Here is a 26205-nt window from a genome sequence, read left to right on the forward strand (position 1 = left end):
TACCAAATTAGAAGAAGACGGAAAAAAACCCTAACAGAAAAAAACTGAGTCGACTTTAGTGAGGCGGGACCATTGAGCAGATTCCTGCCTCAGGATCTCAGGATGCACGCTGGTTGGTAAAGGAACAACAGCGTCTCAGTGCTAATAGTAGTTCATGAACTCTGCTTTCTGTGGTAATTTGTGTCAAAACTATATTTCCTGCTACAGCAAGAGAAGCGCCAGGTGAAAAAGGGCAATAATTCCTCATGTACAATGTATAAATTGTGCATGTAGAGAGAACGCTCCCGGTAAGGAAAAAACCCCAGAAAATACCTTTTTTTTAAATCTCCACAAACAGACTGAACGATGCCATCTCACAGTAAAATGCGACTGTGATTAAGACAGCAGAAGATAACAAAACTCTGTTTTAGGAATCAAAAACTCAAAGCTTTGTGATGTTGACACAGAAAGCGGGAAAAAGTTATGCCAAAACAATTGGTACGACCAAAGATTGACAAATAAAATCTTAAAATTGAATTTTTATTGCAATACCTCTGAAATGGTAGCAGCAGAAACTGCAAGCCTTGTTTACATATTTCTTAAAACTTAGGTTTGTATAGAAAAGCATGGCCAGGTTTCTGATTCAACAGGAACAGACAATCAACCCCAGTTTGTCATGAAACATGTCTCGTTGCTAAAATGCAGAAGGAGGAGGTAGGAGAATTTGCCCCCCACCAACTCTGTTTATACCAGTAAGGCCCTCTCAAGATTTTAGCAAAACATGCTTTCTGGGTATGATTGTGTTCGTGGGAAACATAAGAAGTTAGAGAAAATGTCAGAGGTCAATTTCTTTTTCTAAACTGTGCGAGGCTTTCTCAGTGTCTAATCTGAAGATCGAAGGCTTTCAAGGGAGCAGAACACGGCCCCTGAAATGGTTTCGTGGGAACTGGGAGTTGGACCAAATGTGACCACTTCATCATGTGACAAAAAAAGCATTATTGCCATGAGAAACAGCAACTTCAACACAGATACAGAATTCACCAAATCCATTTCCCAGGAAGGGAAATCAGGTCAAAGGGCTTGTGGTGGGCTGAGGCCATAGCTATACATAAGCTTTTCTTAGTAAATGAGTGAAAATAGAAAGATGTAAACCACATACACTCCAGATTTCTGGTAAAATCTGGCTGTGTTTGTGAGTACATCCTGCTGTTAACCTAGATACATAACAGCGAGGCAATCATGGAAAGTGTATCAAACCCAAAAATATTAAACTGTGGGTGTGTTACGCTCTCAGGAGATGGAGACCTCCACTGAATTAGCTGTATACTGACTACACAGGGCTAGCGCGGCGTGACAGTTTGACCAGACTGAAACCGAAACTTGGCCTGCACATGAATTGATGGGTTTTTTTTGAATGGCAAATCACTGTACGTTAATTCAAATTAAAATAAAACAAATCTAGAAAAAGTCCCTGTACAATACCCTTAGTGTATTTATTGAAGCCATGCAAAATTTTACCTTCATACCAAGAAATAATTTTCATAATTTTTTTGTAACGTCATAAGAACAGAAGACATCCACATGACATTTTTAAGTATGAAAAAAAAGCTCTGTTAAAACGGCATCCAAATCAGTTTTACGCCATCAACTCTGATGTTGTTCAGAATTATTCTTTAACTGAGAGCATGATTGCATTCAAGAGCAACATTTCACCAGTTTAATCTCTGTGACGCAGTGGAACAGAAACAAGCAGGAACTGCAAACGCCACACAGAAAGACCCCGTGGATTTGAAACAAGGACCTGCTTGCTGTGAGGTAACAGTGCTAACCACCGCGGTGCCCAGTCACGAAAGGTCTCAGTGGATAATTTGAGTGTCGGCCAGCAGATGAGGATACTGCACTGAACACAAGACGACTGTGACACTTTGAGTGGGTGTGTGTATGTGTGTGTGTGTGTGGACTTTTTTTGTGTGTGTGAAAAATGATCCTGCAGGCAAAATAGTCCATTTCTTTCTTGCAGTTGTGCTTATGATTTCCTTTTTTAATGCCTGCATGACTTTTAGAAATATTTTAGTTTAAGATTCTCCTGACCAGTCCATCAAGAACTTATGCCACCATCACTCCTCCAACCTTCTCACAAGGACTTTGCTGTCTGTCTCTCAGTGTCAGATATATCTGCAGCAAGAGTGTCTGAGCGCCAAAGGACACCTTTTGGGGCTTTTGTCAGTCACCAACTCCAGCAAAAGTTGCATCTTTTGCAGCCATGGATTACTTCATGAAGTTGCCCAAGGTCTGATCTGACCTCTACAACACTGCAGAGACTAGAGAAAAAATGCTCAGTGCATCATGGGAAGTACCCCATCATTCTGACGCTAAAGGCAGCAAAACTAAGGGATGGTTCAAGCTCATCTGATCAAGCTCTAACTTTCAGGTTTGATCATAAAAGTACAGATTCCTTTCTCCAGAAACCAAACTTGCCCACATCCTGTAATTCAACACAAAATCTGACTGTATTTGTATTATTTACAGTAATATTTGCCCTGTTGTATTCTGAACTTCATTCATTTTGCACAAGGACAATTATTTATATGGCCATTGTTGTGATATCGCAAGCTCTTTCAACCATCATAATCACTAGGGGAAAAAAATCTGCATTATTCATCTCAGTTTAGAATAACCAGGTCACCAAACACGTATCTGTTTGGACTGTGGGAGAAACCCATCAGGAAAGCTTGCAGACTCCTTGTAGGAACACAGAAGAAGCCCAACCAATCAGCAGGCTGAAGCTTGAAGATGCCTGAAGCTCCCCAAAACTTTGCTTTACTCAACAAGCTTCAGCGTTAAAGAGGTTCCTCCACATTATCGCAGCCATTTAACAGTCAGTAAACATTTACCAGCTAAAGCAGCTTACAGGAGCAATCACAAACAACAGGATCAAAGACGTGGAGAGTTTAGGCTTAACAGAGTGGAACTGGCCAGCAGCAGAGAATGACAGCGTTTATAGAAATCACAGAAAACAGATAAAGACCAACTTGTCTGTTATAAATAAGATGCGGATGTCTCTGCTGAGAGACACACAATTACAGCGTTAACAATAGAGCATTAATGGGGCACCGAAACTCTGCTCTCAGTGTAGTATGTGCATGTTTCTCCGTTACAGCCATGACATACATGCAGTCGCACTGTTTGTGAAACAGAAAACCCTGACCCTCTGATGTGGTTTTGTGCTTCCTGTTGATAGTTTTTTTAGTCTTCCAGTGAACCCGAGCATTCAAGCAGCTGCTTACAAATCCTCAGTTATTATCATGGTCTGTTTATTTTATGGATTATAAGCTACAAAGATTACACAGATGGCGACCTCTATAAGTGCTCTGAAAGTAGACCAAACAGGGCCATGGCTTTGCATTGTTTCAGCTGACTGATGTCCTTTAAAAGATGGTGTCTGGTTATTCTTTCTGTGCATTAAATTTGTTTTTTATAGACAAAATATAAATGATGGGCACGTACTGTGTTACTGCACACAAAACAATCAACACATACTATAAGAAAATAGCTGAAATAAGGTAAAATTGGAGGAAATAATGATATATTTCAGTTTAAAATGTTGTATTTTTCAGGAATTCATTAATGCCTTTTATTCAGTTGTAGTTTATTGTATGTCAGCCTCTCCCAGTTCCACCAAACACCAAATACTCCATCAAGGAAAATAGTTTCCAGCTAATGCGCCTTTTTTTGTTCCTGGTTTTAGAAATGCCTCAACAGGACATAGCTGTTGAATTTCTGAACTGTAGAAACAATAGCAAACAATAGCAAGTTGGAGTGGTTCAGTGACAATAGGAAACACCACATCAATCTGGTGCGTCATTGTGATGCATGTTTAATTAAAGAAAAACTTGCTACACAGCAGAGAGGCGAAGCTTTAGATTTAATCCTTTCACACAGTGGAAAACAAAGACTCCATTTAAACAAATGACAACAGTGAGACTTTACTTTGATAATGCTTCATTTCAGGGTTGAAGGTGTATGATACAATAAGATTTTTAAAAAGTCATAAAATATTTGAATATATATTTGTTTGTTGTATCATATATAAACAAATATATCATATAACACAGCTTGTGTATATTTAGACTAATATCATTTATCAGATATGACAATCAGTTGAGAAAGTTTTTCCTTTCATTACAGTGACTGATAATATTATCCTGCGGATGACATCAGCCCGGGTGTGAAAATCGCTTCAATCGAGCAAATCAGAGATTCAACAGTGATTTCTTTGTTTTTATTTCATTTTTGAAAAAAAGAGCTGCAAACATGAACAAAAAAGTTTGAAACATATTAAATATGTGTCACTAATTCAAAATCTGTCTAAACCTTTAAAAAGATCAGATGACAGTGCACTCACCACACAGGTCTATCAAAATAATAGTCCCATGTGATTTTTTATGCGTGGCAAAGCATAAAACATATACACCACATATTAAAATAAAAAATACCTCCTAGAAAAAAAAGTTCACAAAGTATCTGATGTTGTCTTAGCTTCTTTAAAAATGTTACAATGCAAGGCTCACTAAAAAAAAGAAAGATGAAAAAGAAAAACTATTCGACTCTTGTAACTTCTCTTGCTTATCAGGTAATGTTACAGTGTTTCTCAAACAGTGGGGCAGGGCACTAGGGTGGCCAGTTGAGAGGGGGAGGGGATAAACAGACAGTTTGTGGTAGCACTTAATAATAATGTTGCACTATTAAGCATTATTAAGGTATTAGCAAGTGCTTAATTCATCATTTATGAAGCATTATTTAGTATGCCATTTATAAATACACATATATTATTATGACTGTGATTATTGTCAGCAGTGATGTATGTAGTAGCAGTGTTAGCTATACAAGGGTAACAGTAACAGAAGGATAAACATTTGTGTATATAAATGACATACCAAGGCAGATAATGCTATATAAATGATGAATTTGCTATATTAATGCTTAATAGTGTGACATTATTATAAAGTGTTGCTGAAGTTGCTAATGCTACAAATGCTAATCTGAAGCTTATTTTAAGTCAAATTCAGCTTAGATATTCCTTATTCTTAATGAACGTTAAACTTTTGTGGGATTTGTGGCACAGTAGAAAGAGGTTTGAGACCCACTGGATTAAAAGATGGATGTCACTCTCATGTCTGCACCATCAATATGAAGCTGCAGCTAGCCGCTAGTTAGTTTATCAGCGTAACATAGAGAGGACAGGAAATCACAAAAACATACCACAATCAACATCTTATATTTCATTTGTGTCGAAAGAGTCCATTTGTATCCCATCATTCAGGTTTGTTTGTTTGTTTTTTTCACACAATACCCTGTGAGGCACAAAAGTGATGATCAGATCTTTGTGCACATTTCAAAGATGTGATAAAATGTGTTTGGTTTTTTCAGCTACACTTCAAAACTATTTAAAACTCCCTGCACTTCCTGTTTGCTTGACACATTTACTACATAGCGCTTCAGGAATATATGCAGAGCACCACAGACGACAGGAAGTGTGCAGAGACCACAGCAGCAGATCTGAATTAAAACAGTCTGCGAGTATTTGACAGTGTTCAAAAAACCATTTTGTCACAGCTGACGTGCAGCTCGGAGTTAAAACATGACACTCGTTTATTCCATAAACCGAAGGTTTCTATTAAACAAGCATAATAATCAAGGGGCTAACAAGGACTGCTGTTCACCTGTGTGAGCTATCCTAAGGCAGATACATGAGAGTGACATCAGTCTCCTCATTCACAATTATTCTATTCAAGGCACAGAAACAATGTTTTTGTTTATCTAAAAAGGGAAAATCCAAATGATGAATGTAAACTAAACTTAGATATGTTTCATAACAACCTGCGCTACACAGACCTGATGAGAGCACATCTTCAGGCCAGGGTCAACTGAAAAGCTTCTCCAGTGGCATCGTGCACGCACCACATGCAGTTTTTAGTGTGTGCATTCATAAACAGGAGTGCAGATCAGCAGTCAGGTCCTCTGATGGGCTCCCATCAGCATTTCATCTGCGTGTGCATTCACAGCAAACAAGTTGTCTGATCTGTGACACTTTTAATTAACAAAATGTGTTAATATCCCTTTCTTTGATGCTTATGTTAATTTGTTTGGATAGAGAATAGGGAAACACACAAACAAATAAGAACATCGGTCAAATACAGTCAGTGCAAATACAGCTGGCGTTTCATCCTCCATCCATCCTCCTATTGGGTAGAGCATCTCTGTTTCCAGTTCTTTTTCGTTCCTTTCGTTTTTGGGACCATCGCTCTCACCTTCTCTGTCAGCTGGTTGAACACAAAGATATTTAACATTGATGTGTGGTGAGCTGTCAACGTGCCCCATCAAGTTAGTAATTCAACACATCCTGTTCTAGAAAGCAGGTTTAGTGAGAACTCTGAGTTTGTTAACCCTGATTATGAGAAAAAACCTCTTGGTTTTCAGTTCCAGAAATAACCCATGGGTCAGTTACCACAGTAACAGAGTCTGTGACGCTCGTCTGCTCACTTCAACAAAGCCCGAGTTTCTCTCCAAGCCCTCCCTTCCTGCAGATGACTGACACAGCTTCACTTCCTCAATCATACAGTCGACATCAAAGTTCACACAGCTGGGGGTTCATTTGTGACCCCAGTCGAGTATCTACAAATGCAGCGCTACAGTTGATTTGTCAGCCTACTTTGCCTGCAACATTTTACAGAAGTTGTAACAAAAAGAAAAAGAAAAAAGTTTAGTTTAAATTTTGTTTCATTGTGAGCAAGTTTTTTTAACTAAAGAGTCGGGACGGTTGTGTGTTATTGCAGCTAAAACATAATATACGAGTTGGTTAAATAAAATAAAAACAAAAAAACAATATCATAGAAGAAAACACACTGAAGAGGGAGTTCAGTTAACTGACATCTGATGACCTCACTGTACCCATGATGACGAGCTCTGACACTTCCTGAAATCTTAATGAAAGTGTGGTTTGATAATCATTCAAATAGTTCCAAGTTTTTTCAAGGGCAGCTGCAAAGGCATACACCCTACTTACTAACTTTTAATGCAACTCTATAAGCAGAAATATGACAGAAACTCCTCAGTTCAGGACAAAAACTTGAAGGGTTACGCCCTGTAGGCTTTTAAGGGGTGAAGAGTTCAACAGAAACTACAAAAGGGTGAAGAATTCAAAAAGTCGAAACATAAATATGATAAAATAAAAAGCTATTAGTTTGTTGTTAATCAAATTATTATAAAGTATTATAAGTTTGCAGGCAGCAACAAAGGGCCTCTATTACTGCAATACATAACTCAGAACAATTTTAAAATCTACATTTTTAAAATAAGAAAAAACTACGAGGATTACAGAGATAAATGTGCATTTGTGTGGGTTTTTAAAATCTCTTTTAATAGAAATAAGTCAAAACCATTTCAGAATCTCTCTCATATAGAAACAAAGTAACAAGTGTGATAAATGTGAACAGAACGAGGGATAAAATTAATATTGAGCAGAACGATAGTCGCTAAAAATATTTATATTTAAAGTGCATTGAGTGCGCAAGTAGAGTAGGACAGTGCTATTTACTGTTGACCAAATTAGCTTCTTCCGTTGAGGCTTAACACGCGCAAGTTCACACCTCCACAAACTGTAAACCCAGCTATGTATTTGCTATTTGTTACAGTTAATTTCTTTTTTTAACCAGTCTGTTATCAGCATGAGAACAGAGCAATCATTGTGGACTTGTTTTCATCTTAGAATATAATCGACATCTTTCTGTGGACTGTGAGGCAGCTGTCAAGTGTTATTAGGTTACTCTGCACTCAAACATTTCATCGCTTTAGCAATCACTTAATCTTTGTTAGGGGTTAGGTTAATGTCTCTGCTTAATGTAGACTTTTTCCCTTAATCAGAACAAACATAGACATGTAGAACAAAGCTCTGCTGCCTAAGTGAAAACACATCTTCTAGTTTCTGAAAATGTGCCTCATTATAACACGTGGCTAAAGCCTTCTGCACACATACATGGCTGTTTTGGTAAATGGAGCCTTTTCTACAAGTAGCTTTGGTTCACATCTAAACAGTGTTTTAGATTAGTGAGCTTTTAAAAACCTTCAGAAACCATCTTTGTCTTTTTTATGAGGCCAAACGATGCTGTGCTGTTGTTTCTAGACGTCTGATTGGCCAACACTTCTATACAATTAAGATTATATTGCTGCACTAATCAGTTTATAAAGGGATAAAATGTTCCACCGTCCACAACAGTCCCAAGTTTCTCATGTGGCCCCATGAGAAAATGAATTTCCCACCTCTGATCTAAACAACACTTATCATTTATTGCATTTTAATGCGGACAGATATGTTTTTCAAAAAGAAAGCGCAAAATCAAAATTTTAAAAATAACTCGTGTGCAAGTTGCCTAAGACAAACACTAACCCAATTAATAACTAATGGTTCTGAAGCAATTCTGATCTGCTGTGTCCTCATCTCAGGGTTATTCAATCCAGATTTCAGTGCCAAACTCAGAGTTTGTTTGATAAACCTGCTTTCGTAAACAGAGCCCAGGTACTTCCTTGTTAGAATGACATGCCAAAAGTTGGCTTGAAAACATGTGCCACTAAAAAAAAAAAGGAAGCTAATTTATGTTCATGAAAATCATGTGTTTGTTCAGCTTGAAAAGAAAACTGTACTTAGCTGGCTTTGTTTTTGAACAGCACAGTGTTCAAATTAACATAAATTCAGTTGAAAAAAGGGACACTACAGTCTGAATAAGATGTAGATCTACATTTCACTAACCTCTTCATTATCAGGAAACTCTCCCGTCTTCAGCTTGGAGTAGATTAGCTCACCGTTCACTGACACCTCAAAACTGTCTGCGATGGGGTGAGAAATTCACAAAAATGAAACTGTGTTCATATCATTTCACACACATACTGTCAGCATGACTGCTGGCTAAACTGTTTGTTTTTGTGTGGGGGGAGGATGCCACGTTGAAATACTGATTTATTCCTTCTACCACCAAAATACAGATCTGTGACATGTTTCATGAGTAGGTAGAAATAAGTAAATAATAATAAAAGAAAACTGTATATGTACACTTTTTTTCCCCCGCACGAAACTTAAAAAGCGACAGTGAAATATGTCTGTAATTGAAATGGCATGAGTGGATTTCCACAGACAATGTATGACATAAAAACCAGAGCAGCTTACCGTCTTCTCCTGTGAGTCCTGTTAGTTTCACACCAGGAACCTGCCGGAGGAGACCAGCTAGATCCCGGTAGCGAAAAGCATAACTTCATCCTTTACTGTGCCACAAACCAACAACAAGGGAACATCAACATCAACATTTACCACACCTTTAAGCTCTAGTTTGAAATACAGAAAAAAATAAGCAACATAAATGATAAATGAAATGATGCATTTAAAAACAAAAAATCATCTCAAAGTAAAGCTACATCTTAAAAGCATAATGAATAAGTAGAAAGAAAAGCAAGTGTGCTGATACCGTGTGCACAGAATACATTAGACTTACCAGTATTCAACAGTGACTGTGGCCATGGTTTGCAGCTGCTGAGATGTAAACTCAGTGCTCAGCTTCAAGAAGTGAAACGCCTAGTCACGATCACAGTCGACTATATTAGAAGCAAACCACACCCAGTGGGAGGGTGGATGAGACTTTTTTCTTTCTTTCTTTCATACAGTTTTCAAGTGACTCTCTGTCCTGTAATGACTGCAGCCACACCTGATGTCCGACTTGTGGGGATAAAGGTTCAGCTAAGAATGTAAAAAATGCAAATCTTCCAGTTATCTGCAGTCAAAGTTCTCCTTTCAAGTATCAAATTATGGTACAGGTGAGTGTGACCAGAGGCAGCTACACAGAGGTTTCTCTGTGTGTGGACTTGATAACAAGCAGCCGCTTCTCACCTCAAGAATCTGTGAAAACAGCACAGCTACTGTTTCCTTTTGCAGAATGACAATCAAGTATTTCTATGCCTTTCATCTGCAGGCAGGGCTGCTGGTAGCTTGAGCGCACCAGCAATATTTCAAGAGTAATTTAACCCGTGTTGGTTAGATGTGCATGCTTGGAATATAACTAAATGTCAGGTGGCAGACTTTACCATGGGAACTAATCATTTTCACTTTATCTAGAAAAGGTTACAAAACTGAATTTGGCTTGTTGTATTTCTTAGAGTAGAAATATACTTATGTCAGTAGCTCCAAACACTTACACATTCCCAGTTATTAGTTCAGGACAACTATTTCAATATTCCACTCCTTTTAGTTATGTTTTATAGACACTTTCAGCGGTTTGTCCATTTTTTGGCAACAAACTCCTTTATTCACACTATCAGTTAAAATTTCAACAGGTGGGAACCGCACTCCTGTCAGCTCAGAACAAGAAACTGTGCATTCACATCAAAACTGGACAACACAAGATTGAGAAAACAATATTACTTGGCCCCGTCAGTCTCCATTTCTGCTGCAACATTTAGCGGGTAGGGTCGGATTGTGGTTTACACTACATGAAAGAATACAACCACCTTGTATCACTAGTTCAGGCTGTTGCTGGCATAATGACGCGGGGAGATGTTGTACTTGACACACTTTAAACCTCTTAGCACCAACAGAGCATCACTCAAACACCACAGCCTACCAGAGTATTGTTGATGCCATGTCCATCATTATAACCACAGTGTATCCATCTTCTGATGGCTGCAGAATAACACACGGCACCACAAATCGTCTCAAACTGGTTCCATGAGCATGACGATGAGTTTAGTTTACTCAAATAGTCTCCAGCCGTAACATCTAAGTCTAATAACTTTAGCATCTTTGGGTTTATGTTTTCAGCACCTTATTGACTGTCTCATAAAGAATTAAGGCAGTTCTGAAAGCGAGCCCAACCCTGTACTAGCAAAATGCACCCACTAAATTGGCCATTAATTACATACAATAATTTAATCAGCTTCCACTTCAAGAATTTTAGCTGCTGGCTATAATATTGGCTAATAATTATCCAACGTTTTACTAATTAGCTACATTAACTCTGAAGTCAATACCTTGAGTTAATAATTTATAGCTTATTGCTAATTTTAGACAGCTGTAATAACCGTTAATGTACAATGTTTGCTAACGATTCAGTGTCTCGGATACTATTATATACGAGTTTGAACAGTTTCCATAAGCTAACCTAGCAGTGGCTAATAATTTCCAGCTTTTAATTAACATTTTACTACTCAGCCTTAGCTAACCACTACAGTTGGCTAACCTAAATCTTGTTAATAATTTTCAACTGTTAAGTTATAATTTTAACTAGCGGTTTCACTTTTATTTTTTCGTATTATTGATGACGATCAATTAATATAATTTGTAAATTAATTTTTGCTTTCTGGTTAAGCTGTCACCTTTCTTTTTAGGTTTGATCATAAAATGTTAAGGTTCGTTAAGGTCATTTCTCCATGCACCTGACTGGCCGTCACTAACGGCGATGCATTTAAAGTCCGTTTTAACAAACCATCTGTCTAAACCCTGAATATATTTAATTTGTTTTTTCAGAATAAGCACAAAATCCCCATGTTCATAATTATTTTGGTTGAAAAATAATAATATCATAACTTAGAATAAAAAAAAAAAAGAGCAAAATATTGATGTGTACTTACTGTAAGAGCTGCAGGCAGAAACATAAGAGTTAGAATCTGAATAGAGACCACAAATGTTAACACAATGATTATTTTAAGACTTGGGCGATGTTGCTAAAACTTTAACATTTTATTTGTTTAAAATGATATCCAGTACAAAATGTATACAGTAATACCCTTATGTTTGTCACTTCCCCTGAATAAAATATTTTTATCTGTTCAGCTCATGCCAGGTAACAGTATCTATAAGATACACTAGACTGTAATTTGCTCATACAATAGTTGATGACAAAGATATAGCAATAGTACCTTTGTAACAATAAAAACTATTATCGATATTTTGCTGGACACACTTTCAATACAATAAAATTACATACATTGTTCTGTAAAAGTTGCATTGCAATCTGCCCATACTTTACATGATCTTTAATCGTGTATATGTTTTCAATAACTAAGAGACAAAACGTTTGATACAAGTCTGTAAAAATGATCTGGTGGCAATCCGCCGTGTAGCAGTGACTCGGTTTCAGCAAGCGATCTCTTCTGAAGCTGCTGTAACAGATATACAATGCACTTAGATTTGTTCTTTTTTTTTCTTCTTTTTTTGGTAAAACAAGGCAACTTTTCAGACTTCTTAATAAATAAATCCTTTGCAATGACACTGTACCTGTTGATATATCCAGTTTACATATATATATATATATATATTCATAAAATTGTACAAAATATTTTAAAACCTTCTCCACACCCTTCCCATGTATATACTAAAAAAAAAACAAAGAGTAAGATGGTTGATTTATGTTCACACAGCATTTTGGTGGGTGGGACAGAAAAACATGACACAGTCTGCATGCACCAGTTTCGATTGAAACATAGCTATTCCAGTTCATTGCACCTTCCTGCTCCTTGGCTATGACTATAATGAATCAGGTTAGTGTCTCCTCGCACGCATCACAGCATCAGCCTCATTGATTGGCGGGACTCTTTAACGCCACCCCCGGTGCTCGGAGGTTCTTCTTGTGGGAATGTCACCTTATCTGGTGTGTAGTCGTTCCTCTTCAGATCTGATGAACATGAAAAACGGGAACAAAGTTAAAGTGTGGTCAATAAATCAGAATTCACGCAGGTTAGTGCAGTTCAAAAAGCTTCACAGATAAGTGGCAACCTAATAACAAAACATGTATGCAATAATGTAGAATTTTTTTTTTTTTTAAAGTAGAAATTTAATTGGCTTATAAGCAGAATAAGAGTACATTAAATACATAACAGTTAAAAATCTACGGATGCGTAAATGAAAATAAAGTCTAAATAAAATGAGAATGTAAATAAATATTAATAATATTAATATTATCATCATCAGGTGTGAGGGTTTTAAAAAACAAAAAACAACCATGAGTCAGTGGCCAGTAAGCAACCCTGTTTGTCACTAATTTTATTCTGTTGACGTTATAACGCGCCCAATGAAAGGATGTGTACGCACAAATTGACGTGTGTGGTTTCACAGTAGTATCTTCCGTGGGTGGAGAGGTGATGTAAGGGTTGAAGGTTTGCATGTGCATTTGATTATGGCTGGAACTTGTATGTCTGATATGTGTTTGCTTTTTGTTTATAACCCATTTAGTGTTACATATTCCAGCCCAGAGACTAGGAATGGAAATATGCAAGAAGCTAAATGTGGAACAAAGCATCTTTTTTCTAATGTGAGAACAGCTGTTTTGTGAAATACTGAAAGGTTTAGATACAACTTCTGTGGTAGCTCCTGTGATATTACTGATGACTGTGTGGCAGCAGGGGGTTGGTGTACACCCATTACGATAGCACTCATCCACCTTCCATGATCCACAATGTCTGGCCAGCAGAAAAAAAAAATACTTTATGTCAATAAAATCATGTATCAGCTGGGCTTTGGATTTTTTCTTAGGATTTCCCACCTCAGAAGCAGATCAAGTTAAATTGGACTACAATCCCCTGGACTCCACCTGTAATGGCTCCAGGCCCCACTGTTTGCGAACCACTCATTTCGTGTAAAATTAAAGTGAAAATTAATCTAACTAAAGCAACAATTAAATCTCTCTCACCAGGAAGTTTGAGTTTCCGACAGCAGGAGTTGCAGTGGTGTTTTGTACGGAAGTTTCGAATAGCATCGTCTCCCAGGTTTGCGGGTCCAAATATCATATCGTAAGATCTGCAGCAAGCACGGAGACATCATTTAGGACAAACTGACAGTAATGTTAAAACTGAATTAAATATGAAGACAAATTAGAGCTATTTTGTAAAATACTGTACTATTTAACTTTAACTTGCTAGTTGCTCTTCTTACATTTCCTCTGAGAAAAATAAAGTATTCTAATTCTGAAATAACATCACAGATTAAAAGGGCGACTGATTTATGTGAGAAATGGAGCACTCACCCCTTCTCACCGCTCTTTATAACTGAAGGATCCGTCAAAATCTCCCCGACACCTACAGGAGGCACAAGATTTGTTTCACAGCTGACAGAGTAAAGAAGATGAGAACACCTCAGCTAACTGCTCACGTTTGTCAACTACAAATACAGATATCATCATTTCTAAACGAGCCCTTTGTCTTGAACTCCATAACTGATTATTGATGGATCCATGTACTGAAAGTGATGGATCCTATTGTTAAATAAATGAACTTGACAGTTTTTGAGGCATTGAAAGATGAGTTGTAGTTGTATTAGGTGGGACCCATCACATGTCCTGAGGGTGTGTGAAGACATTTTACCCTGCAAGTCGAGCACCAGTAGCTCTCCCCGGGTGTACTCGTAGGTCCAGTGGCTGAAGGCCAGCATGGTTTCCTCCAGGAGATTGGTGGGGACGATCTCATCACCGTTGTTGTTGTTGAACTTCCTGAACTCGCCGGTAATGCACTCCTCTATAGCGAACCACTGTCCAGCAGAGTGGCAATACAGCAAAAAGACCTCCAGGAACCTGAAAGCATATAGCAGAACAGGCTTCATTCAAAAGCAGTTTGAAGTTGTTGGAAAGTACGCAACAAAATATATCATGCATTAAGTTTTCATTATGGAGACTTGGTATTAGTTGAAAAATGAACTGCATCTAAAGTTAAACAAACCCCCCCCAACATTTCAAATGACAGAAAGTCTTTGGTGCTCCAGGAAACATTAGTTTGCCTTCTTAAAATGCAAATATTAGCACCAGAAATGTGGCAACTGCTTTGCATTTTAATTTGGAAAGCAGCCGAGCCAGGTGAACTGCAATAACACAAGAAATATCAAGCTCACTAAATGGTTGGATCTCAAAAGAATGATATGAAAATACCACCAAATAACTGAATGATGTGACGCTGGTGACTGAACCCATAAAATAAAGCAATATCTATGTTAAAAACATTTTAACAAAGACTTTTAGCCCTCACGGAGCACATCACATGAGAACAACAGGTGCACTGTACAAGAAAGAAAAAGCAAACAGATCAAAAGACGCACACAAACTCTGCTCACTGCCAGTGCAAACGAAACTCTTCCTGTTTTGTGAAAGCACTGCACTGGATTAATATAAGCTGACTTTTATTTTGAAGTGGACTCAGGAAATACTGGTCTGGTTGTTGTTGCTATGACTCATCAGTGGTCATTTTTAGACATTGGTTTGAATTATTGTGACTGATGCGATGACCAGAATGATATCAGATTACACACACTGCGATGGAAAAAGAGGCCGACTGTGGCTTTAATGCTTTAATAAAAAAAAAAAAAAAAAAAAAAAAGAGTTTGTCCAGCTGACCAGAACTGTTAAAGCTGTAACAAACTTTAAAAAAAAGGAAGTGAAATCTTTGACTTTTATGCTTTAAGTCCTGGAAATTGAGGCCTGCAAAATTGATACAGATGAATAGTAAACAAAGGGTTCATTTGCTTAACAAATAAAGGAATGTAGACTGGCCTGTAGTTCAGACTATGACAGTAAATAAGAACAGAGGATGAATATAATGGCTTTATCTAGCCACCATCTTCCAACAGACTATTTTTATTATGTAGATGTACAGGGGTGTTTTTCAGTGGTTGTAAAAGTGTAAATAAAAATTGTCACCATGACGCACGATCAACAAGGCTCATGAATAACTTAAAGTTCATGTCGCAGATGGAAAACTTGAACAAGCTTGTAGTCAAGGTCTCAAAAATATTTGTATGGAAATATAATTAGATTTTTAAAGAACTGATACTAGTACCCAGTGATAACACAGTGACAGACATGCTCATCAAAGTGGATGTAGGATGTTGTACACCCAAGTGAATGACTGACAGAAATAAGAGGAATGGTAGGATATGAAAAATAAAGCCTGAAAGTGGTTCTGTACTTTATGGTTGAATGGGATTTCTGTGTCAGGCACACTCACCTCGGTGAATAGGGGATTGTCTTCGGCCTGATTTGGTTGAAAGCAAATGTCAGTTTCTGAGCAGCTCGTTGTTGTTGAATTTCCTGCAGTGACACAAAGCAGCACTGGATGAAAAGCTTCAAATAACCTTCATAACGCAACGCTACACAAAGCAGTGCATGTGAGGGTTGCCAACAGTGATAAACGAATAAAAATGTTAAAATATTGCCATAAATGACATTATTTTGCTACCCCCAATATGCCAGAGTAATCCACAGGTCAAATTATTTACCCTGAGACAAAGATGGAGCACAGTGTCCTCCTTGTAGATACTCTGCCATGTTTGGACCACCTCAGGAAGGAAGGATTTGACTATATACAGGTGTCCTGGTTTCAGGATGTCGTACTCTGACCAGGTACAGAGCACCTTGAGGGCCCGTCTGAGTCCTCCGCCCATCTCCTCCTTGCTGAGAAACTCTATTTTTGCACAGAGGCCCCGCTGAGCCCAGGAAGACATGCTGTTGTTGATCGTGTTCGGGGAGCTCTCCTCCAGACGGTAAACGGTCACCGGCTCCCCTGAAGGAACACAGAGCAGCGGGTGATGATTACACCTCACACTGTCACGACCTTAAAATAAACAGTAGCTTTAAAACTCATTCATGCAGGCGCATTGGTCTAATAGTGACAGGCGCTTATTTTCGACAGATTTGATTCAATGTGTCTTTAACTACAGTAGCTGCGGGTCGAGCAGCTAGTTAGGCTCTATGCTCATTTTTCCAAATTTTCTAATTGTTTGAGTTTTCACCATAATATTTGTGGATTTTTACTTGAGTCAAATCTTGAGTCAAATCTTTTTGTAAATGGCATAATTTCCATTAATGCAAAGAAAAAAGTACCACTTTAACCGGTAAGGAATTACAGCCATTTTAATATAAAGGCCCAATTTTCAGATGCTAAAAGATCATTGGACAAACTAACATATTCTGACTGTACATGTGTAAAATGTACAGACCACTGTTCCCACTTTGTTTGAAAGTAATACTCTTGCTCTATGTCAATGCACCCTTTTTTTTTGGGTGGGGGGAGCAATCTGGTGCATGAGTTGCAAAAGTTTTGTCAATCTCTGCTACCACTTTAATAGATTTTCACCTGGATAAATAAGGGATGCATATTTGCTACACATTTCTCTTCCCTGTTCTGTATTTGAATACTTTAAGTCACTTTTCGATTGATTATTCTTGGGACATTTATATCAAAGAAGGCAAACAAACAATGTCTTCGGGCTGGACTTTAACTGAAGTCAGTGCAGTTACAAGATGCATCCTCGTCAGGGACTTATCAAACTTATTCTACTGAATGAGTCTGGGTTTTTTCCAACTCGTGCATTGGAAAATTGGCACAGAGCTCCTCTGGGTGTGTCAGTGAGAGCCTGAAAACCCTTTGTTCCACTCTTCCTCTTCCTCTTCCTCATTAGGAGCAGACAAGGGCTCAGGAAACAACACCCAGTAAATCCAGGTGTAACAAAAACTGCAGGTTCTTGAATGCTCTTAGGCCACTTAGAGTTTACATCCACTTCTCTAAGAACCAGTATTTACATTTAGTTTGTACCAGTATCTCCATACAAAGCCAACATGCAGAACAACAAAACCGAGGTAAAAATTCAACTGTAGTGACGGATTGATTAAAAAAAAGAAGAAGAAGGAATCATTAGTTTAGCAATTTGATCACATAAATTTAACAGATATTGATCAACCAACAAGCCTCTGAACAGGACATGGAAATAAATTGATACAGTCTGGTAATGTGAGCCTTGAGGCTCGATGTTTTGTGAAACCTAGTAGTAGTTTTTTATGTGATTATTTTCTTTCACTGGCTGATTTGGGAGAATAATAAAAAAAACAAGAAAACAAAAATAAAACATATTTGGCATTAGCTTAGAGATTAGAATAGGACTAGAGTAATGGTTAAAGGTTAAAAGACCATACAGACTCATTTGGCTGTCGTGCTGCATCCTGGAGGTGTTCATACTGGGACTGTTAACAAATATTCTAGATTTGATTACGGGGGTAAAAAAAAAAAGAAGCATTTCTTTGTGCTCTGAGCAGCACAGACTGGAGCTGGACTTCTGACAGAGAAGCTGTGCGTGTAAAACATATTTAAATGTTCTTTGAAAGAATAGTCAAACGTGATTTGGGCCAACTCTTACAGCTGTTACAGCACTAATTCACATAGAACTTAACCAGATTTTATTTCTGAAATTTGATTAGTAACTGGCAGCATGCCTCTTACCCATATAATACATCTAACTCTACTACATACACTCACAGGCCACTTTATTAGGTTCACGAATAACACCAGCTTGGACTTCCTTTTGCCCCCATTCATTCTTTGAGAGACAGATTCAAAAACAAAGTTGCTCTACTGGATTGAGAGCTGGTGACTGCAGAGACCATCTGAGTACAGTGAATTAATGGTCATGTTCAAGAAACCAGTTTCAGATGATTTGAGCTTTGTGACATGGTGGGTTATCTTGCTGGAGCAACCATCAGCAGATGGGTACACTGTAGGTATAACGAGATGGACGTAGTGACAATCTCGTGACAATCGAGAAGTCAAAATGAACAACACACACAAGTACACTTATTTGCTTCACGATCAAACGACAGCTATTGCTGACCCAGCTGCAGATATAGGGTGAGGAAAAAAAGCACAAACAATACTGAAAGCAGATCTGTGATGTTCCGTCTTGATACTTCCTCATTCTGCAACTGCCTGCATCAAGCTTTCGGCTGGGATTTTCACCTTGTAAAGTACTGTTCTTACCTCTGGGTGGCACAGGGGTGAAGGGGATGCTTTGAGACAGCCGCATCAAGTTGTTCCGCTCCACAGCTACAAGAGGAAAAGTACACATGAACATACACCATGTACAGCAGCAGTAGAGGAGTGAGCTGAAGTAAAAGTGCAGAAAATACTTTGTCTCGGTTACACTTTTCACCTACATTTTAGTACTGATTTTAATAAAAATATTAATAGATACAAACATGGAACAGATCTTACTGTCTAGCATCACCATCTCACCTGAGTACTGGTAGCTTTCAATGGGCTTGAATGGAGAGCCAATAGCTACGGAAAACAGAAAATAATGTGTTTATATTTGTGCAAAACATACCAGCAAGAATGACTCAATGATCTTCGGAATTAATCATTTAAGATGTGTGAATGTGTGTGTGAATGGGTGAATGACTGAATGTAGTGTGAAGCGCTTTGGGGTCCTTAGGGACTAGAAAAGCGCTATACAAATGCAGGCCATTTACCATTTACCGTCCAGACTATCAAACAGACATTTTTACCTCTGACCCTTAGTGCTATTTTATTGATAAAGCTTCTTTGCTGTAAGTCAGGGCTGTCTGATTATAAAAAATCATTATTGTAATTTTTTAGTTAATACTGAGATCATGCTTGTTTAGTCACAGTAATGTAGAACTACAACTTCCTTGCGACTAGAACACAAAAATAAGTGCAGGACATATTTGCAATCAGCTCTTAGTATTAAAAAACTCAACTTAACTAGCTGTCAACTTGTATTCTGGTTATGTTCCTATATAAAAACATGGTCGCCAAGCCGTTAAATCACCATTCTGCAGCAACTAGTTGACTATTTGTGGGGGATTCGCGGTATTATTGGAAATAAACTGCACTGCACTTCATACACTAAAGTGACTTTAACGATGGAAGCTGACTGCGTACGCATGTTTGAAGCGATCATTTTAAGGTTAAGTTCATTGCACACTGTTGTAATACTCTGGGTTGTACCAGAGTCTCCAATATCTGTCTTCAATAATGTCACTGTAGTATTAAGAAAAAGAAACTTTTCTTTGTAATCGTGAATTTTCTTGAACTTTAATTATAATCATTTAAACCTAAATAATTAGTTGTAGTAATCCAAGTAATCCTACCAGAGAGAAGCAACATTTTAAAAAAGGGGAATAATTGCATAACATTATGCAGCTTAATAATTGTTCTATTTTAATTATCTTGTTTTCATAAATCTCCAGAACAACATTTTAAATGATAAGTTTTGGAGATATTAGCTGTATAGATGCCTGCTTTACTCGATTATTGGGAAACTAGATGGAATTTTGTGGCTTATTTTGGTTAACAGATTCAGCTCAGTTGAAATATTTCACATTTAAACCTGCTTTTAAAAAGGTTTGCGTCATGGTTTCTGCAAAGACGCCTTGCTGTTCCTGAGTTTTTCAAATAGTGATTTGAGCACCAGAGAAGTGCCATTTATTTCTATTAAAATCTAATGAAGCCAGACCTGACACTTCCAAATTAGGGCAGCTTCCATTAAATGAATCTGAATGTATTAAAAGTACTGCATGTCCACAGTTAAATAAATAATGTTCCTTTAAGAAAAACGTGAATTGTTCCGACATCCGCCAGCAGGTGTCACTGCATTACTTAACAGAGGCAGAAACAGGCCCATGCTCTTTTTTACTTCTAAAAGTTTTTTTTTAATTTAAGAAAAAAAATAGATTGAAGTATAAAAATGTAATATCTATACATTATTAAATTTATTACAATTTCAAGCCAGTTCTTTGTTTTCTAAGAAATTCTAAAAGTCACATGTATGATCAAATATTTCACACAAATATGTTACTTTAATTTGTCATGTCTTTAGTATCATCAATTTGTTTGTATAGATATTAATAAATTATTTAAAATATTTTAATGACTGTTTTTTTTTTTACCAACTGACACTATTCAGGGCCAAAAATGTGTTGCAGATACATTTAAATACTTGTTTTGTTCAAAAATACATAAAATGATTTTCATATATAAAGACAAAAACAACAAATGCCATTTTCTACTGATTTTAAAAGTTTGCTTTAAAACTGATTGGATTAGCCATTTTTCATTGGATTAATCTCCCACTAAAGCTCAGAATAGATGAAATGACTAATGCAGATAATTATTGTGCTTTTTGGCCAGTCAGCGACACTCACAGTCCTTTCTGGGTCCGAGGTGGGCGTGACGTGGCGTATAGAGAGAAACTGCAGCTGTAACCACAGAAGAAGAACTAAACAGTAAAAAACTCATCCAGAAAAAAAACAAACCAAAAAAAGCCCCATTAAACATTCTGCAGCAGCGTTTCTCTCTCCTATCAGATTTGTCTGCAGGTGTAGGCTTTTAAATATTAGTGAAATCGTTCCTCTCTCACATATTATTGATCCGTTCTAGACCTTTCCTTCTCTGGAAAATGCTTCGCACAACTCTAAACACGTGCTGTGACGTGTTCTTCCCTTAAGGTCAACTGAGTTTATTCTAAAGAGCAATGCTGCGAAAGACAAATCACAATTCTTCAGTTAAACATTAACGAAATATTGTGAAAATGGTATTTTAAAAAAAGGGAAAGGTGTTTTTGGTGAAACCTGTTACAGTATAGATTTTATTGCACACAAAGGATGTTGAGAAAGCTAACAGATCAAAGATCATTGTGATAACATTGTAAGTAAAGCAACCGAACTAGTTAAGCCAGACAGAAAACCCTGACTACGCAGATTTCAGAGGAGCACAGATCTCACCTGTTAGTGTGTCTTCCCCAGGGGCTCGCCTGATAGGGGAAATACACAAATAAATACAAATAAGTACTAAAGCCCAGCTTGACTTTGACTTTACTCTGTGCCTGTGTGCACGTGTGTGGGTGTGGACACTTACAGGCTGCTGGCTTGGGCCGATTTGACCTGAATTCTTTCCTGGTAAAGAAAGCAGAACTTGTTAAACAGTTACAGGAACAGGTACAAATATAGTTCAGAGTTAATCTGCACAATATATGACTTTTTCCGATGGAAAGTACACGGACTAATCTTACCAGTACTGCAGCCCTGGGGTCATCATGTGTGAGGATGTCTTCAGCAGACACTCTGCTCCTGTCCTTCTTTGTCAGAGCTAAAGAAACACAACCAGTGACAAACAACCCGTATATTTCAAAAGACGTGAAACATTGATCACATTAATATACAGTCTGTTCAAAAGTATTCTGGAACAATGTTTGTCATTTTTCATCTGGCCATCTTCAAAGTGGATTTTAGTTCAAACAATCAGAACGTGATTGATTTCCAGCGAGCGATAGCGACGTTATCGGCCTCACGAAACTGTTCTTCAGTCAATTGTTCAGTTACCTTGAGCTTCTGAAAATAGGGGACGTTTGCTGCTTTGTTACCTTGGAAACTTGAGCTGGGAGTGACGTCATACCCAAGATGGCTGAGTTCTAGTATTTGCAGCTGTTTTTGTTTTGTTCCCCATCATTCAGCCATCACTACCATTACGTGCAGCATTTCCATCTTCCCACTTTCAATGTAACGCAGTATTTGTATAAAAACAGCTATAATTCCTCAACACTTAATGTACTACCTGAGTCACACTGAAACTGTGTGACACAATCACATTGTGTGGTGGTGTACAAAGGAAAACTTACAAAACTTCTGGACCCACTGCATGTTATAATTCATCGCCGTTTTGTGAACTTACTCGAGTCTGGATGAAGAAAGGCTGGGTTTCTGTCAAACTCAGTGAAGCCAGCATAAGAGTTGACTGCTCTGATGTGAGTGTGACCTTCGGGTTGAGCCTGGGGACGACACAAAAACACAGTGAGATTAAAAAACTAAAATAACAAAAACAAAAGCACACATGCAAAAAGTTGCGTGAAGGCAAACAGTTCTTAATCACAGATCTGTGGTGAATTTGACAGTTTAGCTGTAACAGGAAAGATTATTTCATACAACCGTTAAGTTAACCTAACAGAAATTTAGCATCCTGTTTACCCATCATGTTTTAATAAGTCAGCCATCTGTCACACACCAATTAACAAGTTACTGAATGACTCTTCCGGGTGTTTTTTTTGGGTTTTTTTGATTAGTCAGAACACGTATTTGCAAATTCAGGAAAAATGAGACCGGTTTGTTTTGCTGTGGTTTGGTTGTTTTTACATGCTTATTATGCAAACAGCCCAGTCAGTCATGTTAGGAGTCTACTTATGAAAATGTCTGCGGAGGTCTGACATTATGAGAAGAGAAATTTTAAAATAAATAAAATACACATCGGTATAGGTGACATACACACACCTGGGATTTGGTCTGTGGGGTCGGGCTTTGCTGTTTGCTGGAGGTGGGTGTTGCTTTGGCCAAAGAGTGCTGGAGTTCCTCACTGTCTTTATGTCCTGAACCAAGAAAACATCAAGTTATATTCCTATTACAAAATCTAATGCAACTGCTCAAATTAATTCAAATTAAGACAAACAAAAAAAAACCCATACACAGTCCCTGATTTAATGACACGACCAACCCCTTCATGGTGAAATAATCTCAGTTCAACATCTGATTCCTCACCCCGACCTGACAGACACAAATACCTTAAAATAATAGGGCTGTCCCGAATACAAGTTCTTTTGAGATCCGGGGGACACACATAATCACTAACTATTGTGAAATAGTGCCACATGCAGTGTAAAAATCTGTCTGGGTACAGCTGCTTGCTGGATGGTACAGAGAGAAAGAGAGATGTGGTTTACGCCGAGTAAAAATGCCCACTGATTTTTTTTTTTGTGGTTATAAAAAGCTGCTAAAACTTGCAACAATCTTAAAACAGTGAGGTGGTGAGCTGAAATGACGATCACTGCTGTTAACGAGAACTGTGAAAACCCATAATTTCCAGGCTTGTCTCTGATATATATACACACACATATATATTTATTTATTTATTTTGATGCCTATGCAACTAAATAAATCCGAATACTCAAATATTTGGGTGCAGCCCAAAAAAACAAAACAATACAAAACAAAAAACATTCATTGTTAACTTCAATAAGAAAACCAATCACCCACACTCGTGTGACTTAGGTGAAAACCACAGAACTACCCAAGAACAAGTCGGGCAAAAGGTCCAGACAGAGCAGAGAAAGGAAAGGAGAAGGTCCCCAGCCAAAGCACTACTGCACTCCTGATCTGGAGGTGGACAGCCCCAGCACCTGGCAAATGGAGCTCAGACTGAAACTCAAACCTCTTGCTGCATTTGGCCCACTCGCCAGGCTCCTCTTGTCATGATGACCTTCTGACCAACTCTGACCTTCATAGCAAGATGTTGCTTGTTCTGACACTCCCACTCTCTTTATCCACTTTCTGTGGGGTCTCCTGGATGCCACAGCAAACGTTTCAGTGCAGCCTGGCAGTCTATTATTTCCATAGCTGTCACCCAGTGGTGATGTTAACTCGGGGTCTGGAGAGAGTTCATCATCTGTATACCGTCTACTCAGATAGCCGGATCTGCCCTCGTCGTCACTGAATGCCTCGTTTACATATCCCAAATTGGAGTCCCACTCTCTCTCCCCCTTTGCTAACCCCTCTGTGTTCTCAGGCTTCACAGCGCAAGCAGGCAAGCAAACAGGCTGAGTAGAGCCAGAAGTCTTAGACACAATAACAACAGTAGGATAGAGACACACACACTTTTCATCCTCCTCTTTTATCTTCTCATCACCAGATTCAGCCTCATTCACATACTTACCCACAAATGCCCCAAACTCTACAGAGGTGCTGTCTGACTGTAGGGGGTGCTGGTAAAGCCCAGACAGAGCTAGTTCAGAGTGGCTGGAGCCACTGGGCTGGGAGGGGGTGCTGCTGATGTGGAACTGAACCCCAGGGGAGGGCACATTAGGCAGGCTGGATGGTGAGTCGGAAGAGCCCGGCTCTTGTGGACGGGTCTGCTTAGTCTGAGTGAGCGAGTGTCCTCGTTGACGCAGCTCTGAAGAGGAAATGGGCACAACACTTTGCTCAAAGGCCCTGCAGTCGGCACTGCTTGACGAGCCAACCTCTGCAGCGAGGTGTCCAAGCCCGAACAAGCCCCTCCTCTCTGGACTCAATGCTGGGTTCAGGGTGGGGTCCGGCCCCAATTCTGATGCAGGACTGGGCCCGATTCTCCGTCGGCTTTCTGTCCCAGCCCTTCGTTCTGCACCCATTCCAAACAGAGCATCTGCAATGGTAGCTCCTGTCTGGGGAAAAGAGGAGCCAAAGTAGGCACTGACACTGCTTTTTCCTTTCACAGATGATTTGGAGAGGGGGCCAGTGTCTGTCGACATGGGGGCAATGCTCGGGACCACATTCTTAGACAGACTGAGCTCCCGAGTGATCTGATTGTGGACCTTGCTGGCTTCTGATGCCCTCTGAACTGTGAGTGTCTTCAGAGTGTCCACGGTCAGGGCTGAGAGGTCCTGCAGGTGGCCAATCTGAGAGTCCAATGTGTGCAATGAGCGCTTTATAAAGTTCACCTTGTTTCCAACCTCCTTCAGCTGCAAGCACATGACCTCAACCCTGTAAATGACAAACAGCAGCTTTCATTACTTACAGAACAACCCAAATTACCTGTAACTTTCCTCATTCAATTCAAATCAATAAAACTGTTCAGATATTGTTATATTGTTTGTTGAATGTTGCCCTTTTCCCTTTTTGCTGAGTTTTTCCTCCTGTCCTTGAGCAAGTACTTCCATAACAGCCTTTTTATGTCCCTGAGATGACTCCTGTTATAATTTGGTGCTATATAAATAAAACTTAAGAAAATAGATTTCTTGTTTAATATTACTGGTACAATTTTCTGGGTGTTTATTAAAACAAATAAAGAAAAAGAAACTGCCATTTGTTTTAATACTTTGAAAACGTATCTTGCCTCTTGTGAAGGCCAACAGTGGTCTTACCTTTCTGAAGTAAGGCGTATGCGTTCCTCACTTCCCGAGTGAAACTGATCATCCTTCTCATGAAAGTACGTCTCCACACACTGCTCCTCAAAATCATGAAGCTTCTTTTGGTCTTCCTCTGTGAGAAACAGCTCTGGAAAAAAAAGAAGCAACAGCAACTTGTAACTGCTGTACATTTCTTTGATGACCACTTAAACTGCTTGTAATGAGTATAAAAAGTATACTTGGTCCGTAGATATTCTCCTTCTTCCTTTTTCTACACATACAGAAGAGGGAGTATATATGGCACAGTAGGATGAAGGGAGGTGGGAGGACAGGCTTCTCATGGTAGGCCATAATGAAGTGGTAACGCTGGTACTTCCACACCAGATTAGAAATGGACTTTACTTGCATATAGACATTGCTGGAAGCAGAGTTAAACATTTAACTGTCAACTGCATCAATGGCAAGATCAACAATGAAATCAGAAAGCAGTA

At 38.6% G+C, this 26205-nt stretch overlaps 1 protein-coding gene across 2 annotated transcripts in view; it reads right to left on the reverse strand.

The window, feature by feature from the left end:
* Positions 1-4246: 4246 nt before the first annotated feature.
* The window catches only part of LOC102303373 (transient receptor potential cation channel, subfamily M, member 7), a 43051-nt gene continuing 21092 nt past the window's right edge, over positions 4247-26205 (reverse strand). Inside the window, exons 17-36 of one of the 2 annotated variants that reach the window (XM_042218789.1) lie at positions 25954-26132; positions 25730-25862; positions 24547-25349; positions 23112-23206; positions 22519-22615; positions 21860-21936; positions 21706-21743; positions 21573-21601; positions 20994-21047; positions 19063-19107; positions 18808-18873; positions 16277-16560; positions 16006-16088; positions 14377-14582; positions 14040-14091; positions 13707-13813; positions 11650-12692; positions 9200-9294; positions 8786-8862; positions 4247-6302 (exon numbers count right to left, since the gene is read on the reverse strand). In XM_042218789.1, coding sequence (XP_042074723.1) covers positions 12580-12692; positions 13707-13813; positions 14040-14091; positions 14377-14582; positions 16006-16088; positions 16277-16560; positions 18808-18873; positions 19063-19107; positions 20994-21047; positions 21573-21601; positions 21706-21743; positions 21860-21936; positions 22519-22615; positions 23112-23206; positions 24547-25349; positions 25730-25862; positions 25954-26132 — 2461 coding nt within the window. In that variant the 3' untranslated portion in view covers positions 4247-6302; positions 8786-8862; positions 9200-9294; positions 11650-12579. Of the gene's footprint in view, positions 6303-8785; positions 8863-9199; positions 9295-11649; positions 12693-13706; positions 13814-14039; positions 14092-14376; positions 14583-16005; positions 16089-16276; positions 16561-18807; positions 18874-19062; positions 19108-20993; positions 21048-21572; positions 21602-21705; positions 21744-21859; positions 21937-22518; positions 22616-23111; positions 23207-24045; positions 25350-25729; positions 25863-25953; positions 26133-26205 lie in introns of both variants that reach the window. The other variant, XM_042218786.1, reaches the window with a different exon arrangement.

The sequence above is a fragment of the Haplochromis burtoni genome, unplaced genomic scaffold, assembly GCF_018398535.1.
Source record: "Haplochromis burtoni strain Fernald_Lab_line unplaced genomic scaffold, NCSU_Asbu1 Contig_2, whole genome shotgun sequence".
Lineage (NCBI taxonomy): Eukaryota > Metazoa > Chordata > Actinopteri > Cichliformes > Cichlidae > Haplochromis > Haplochromis burtoni.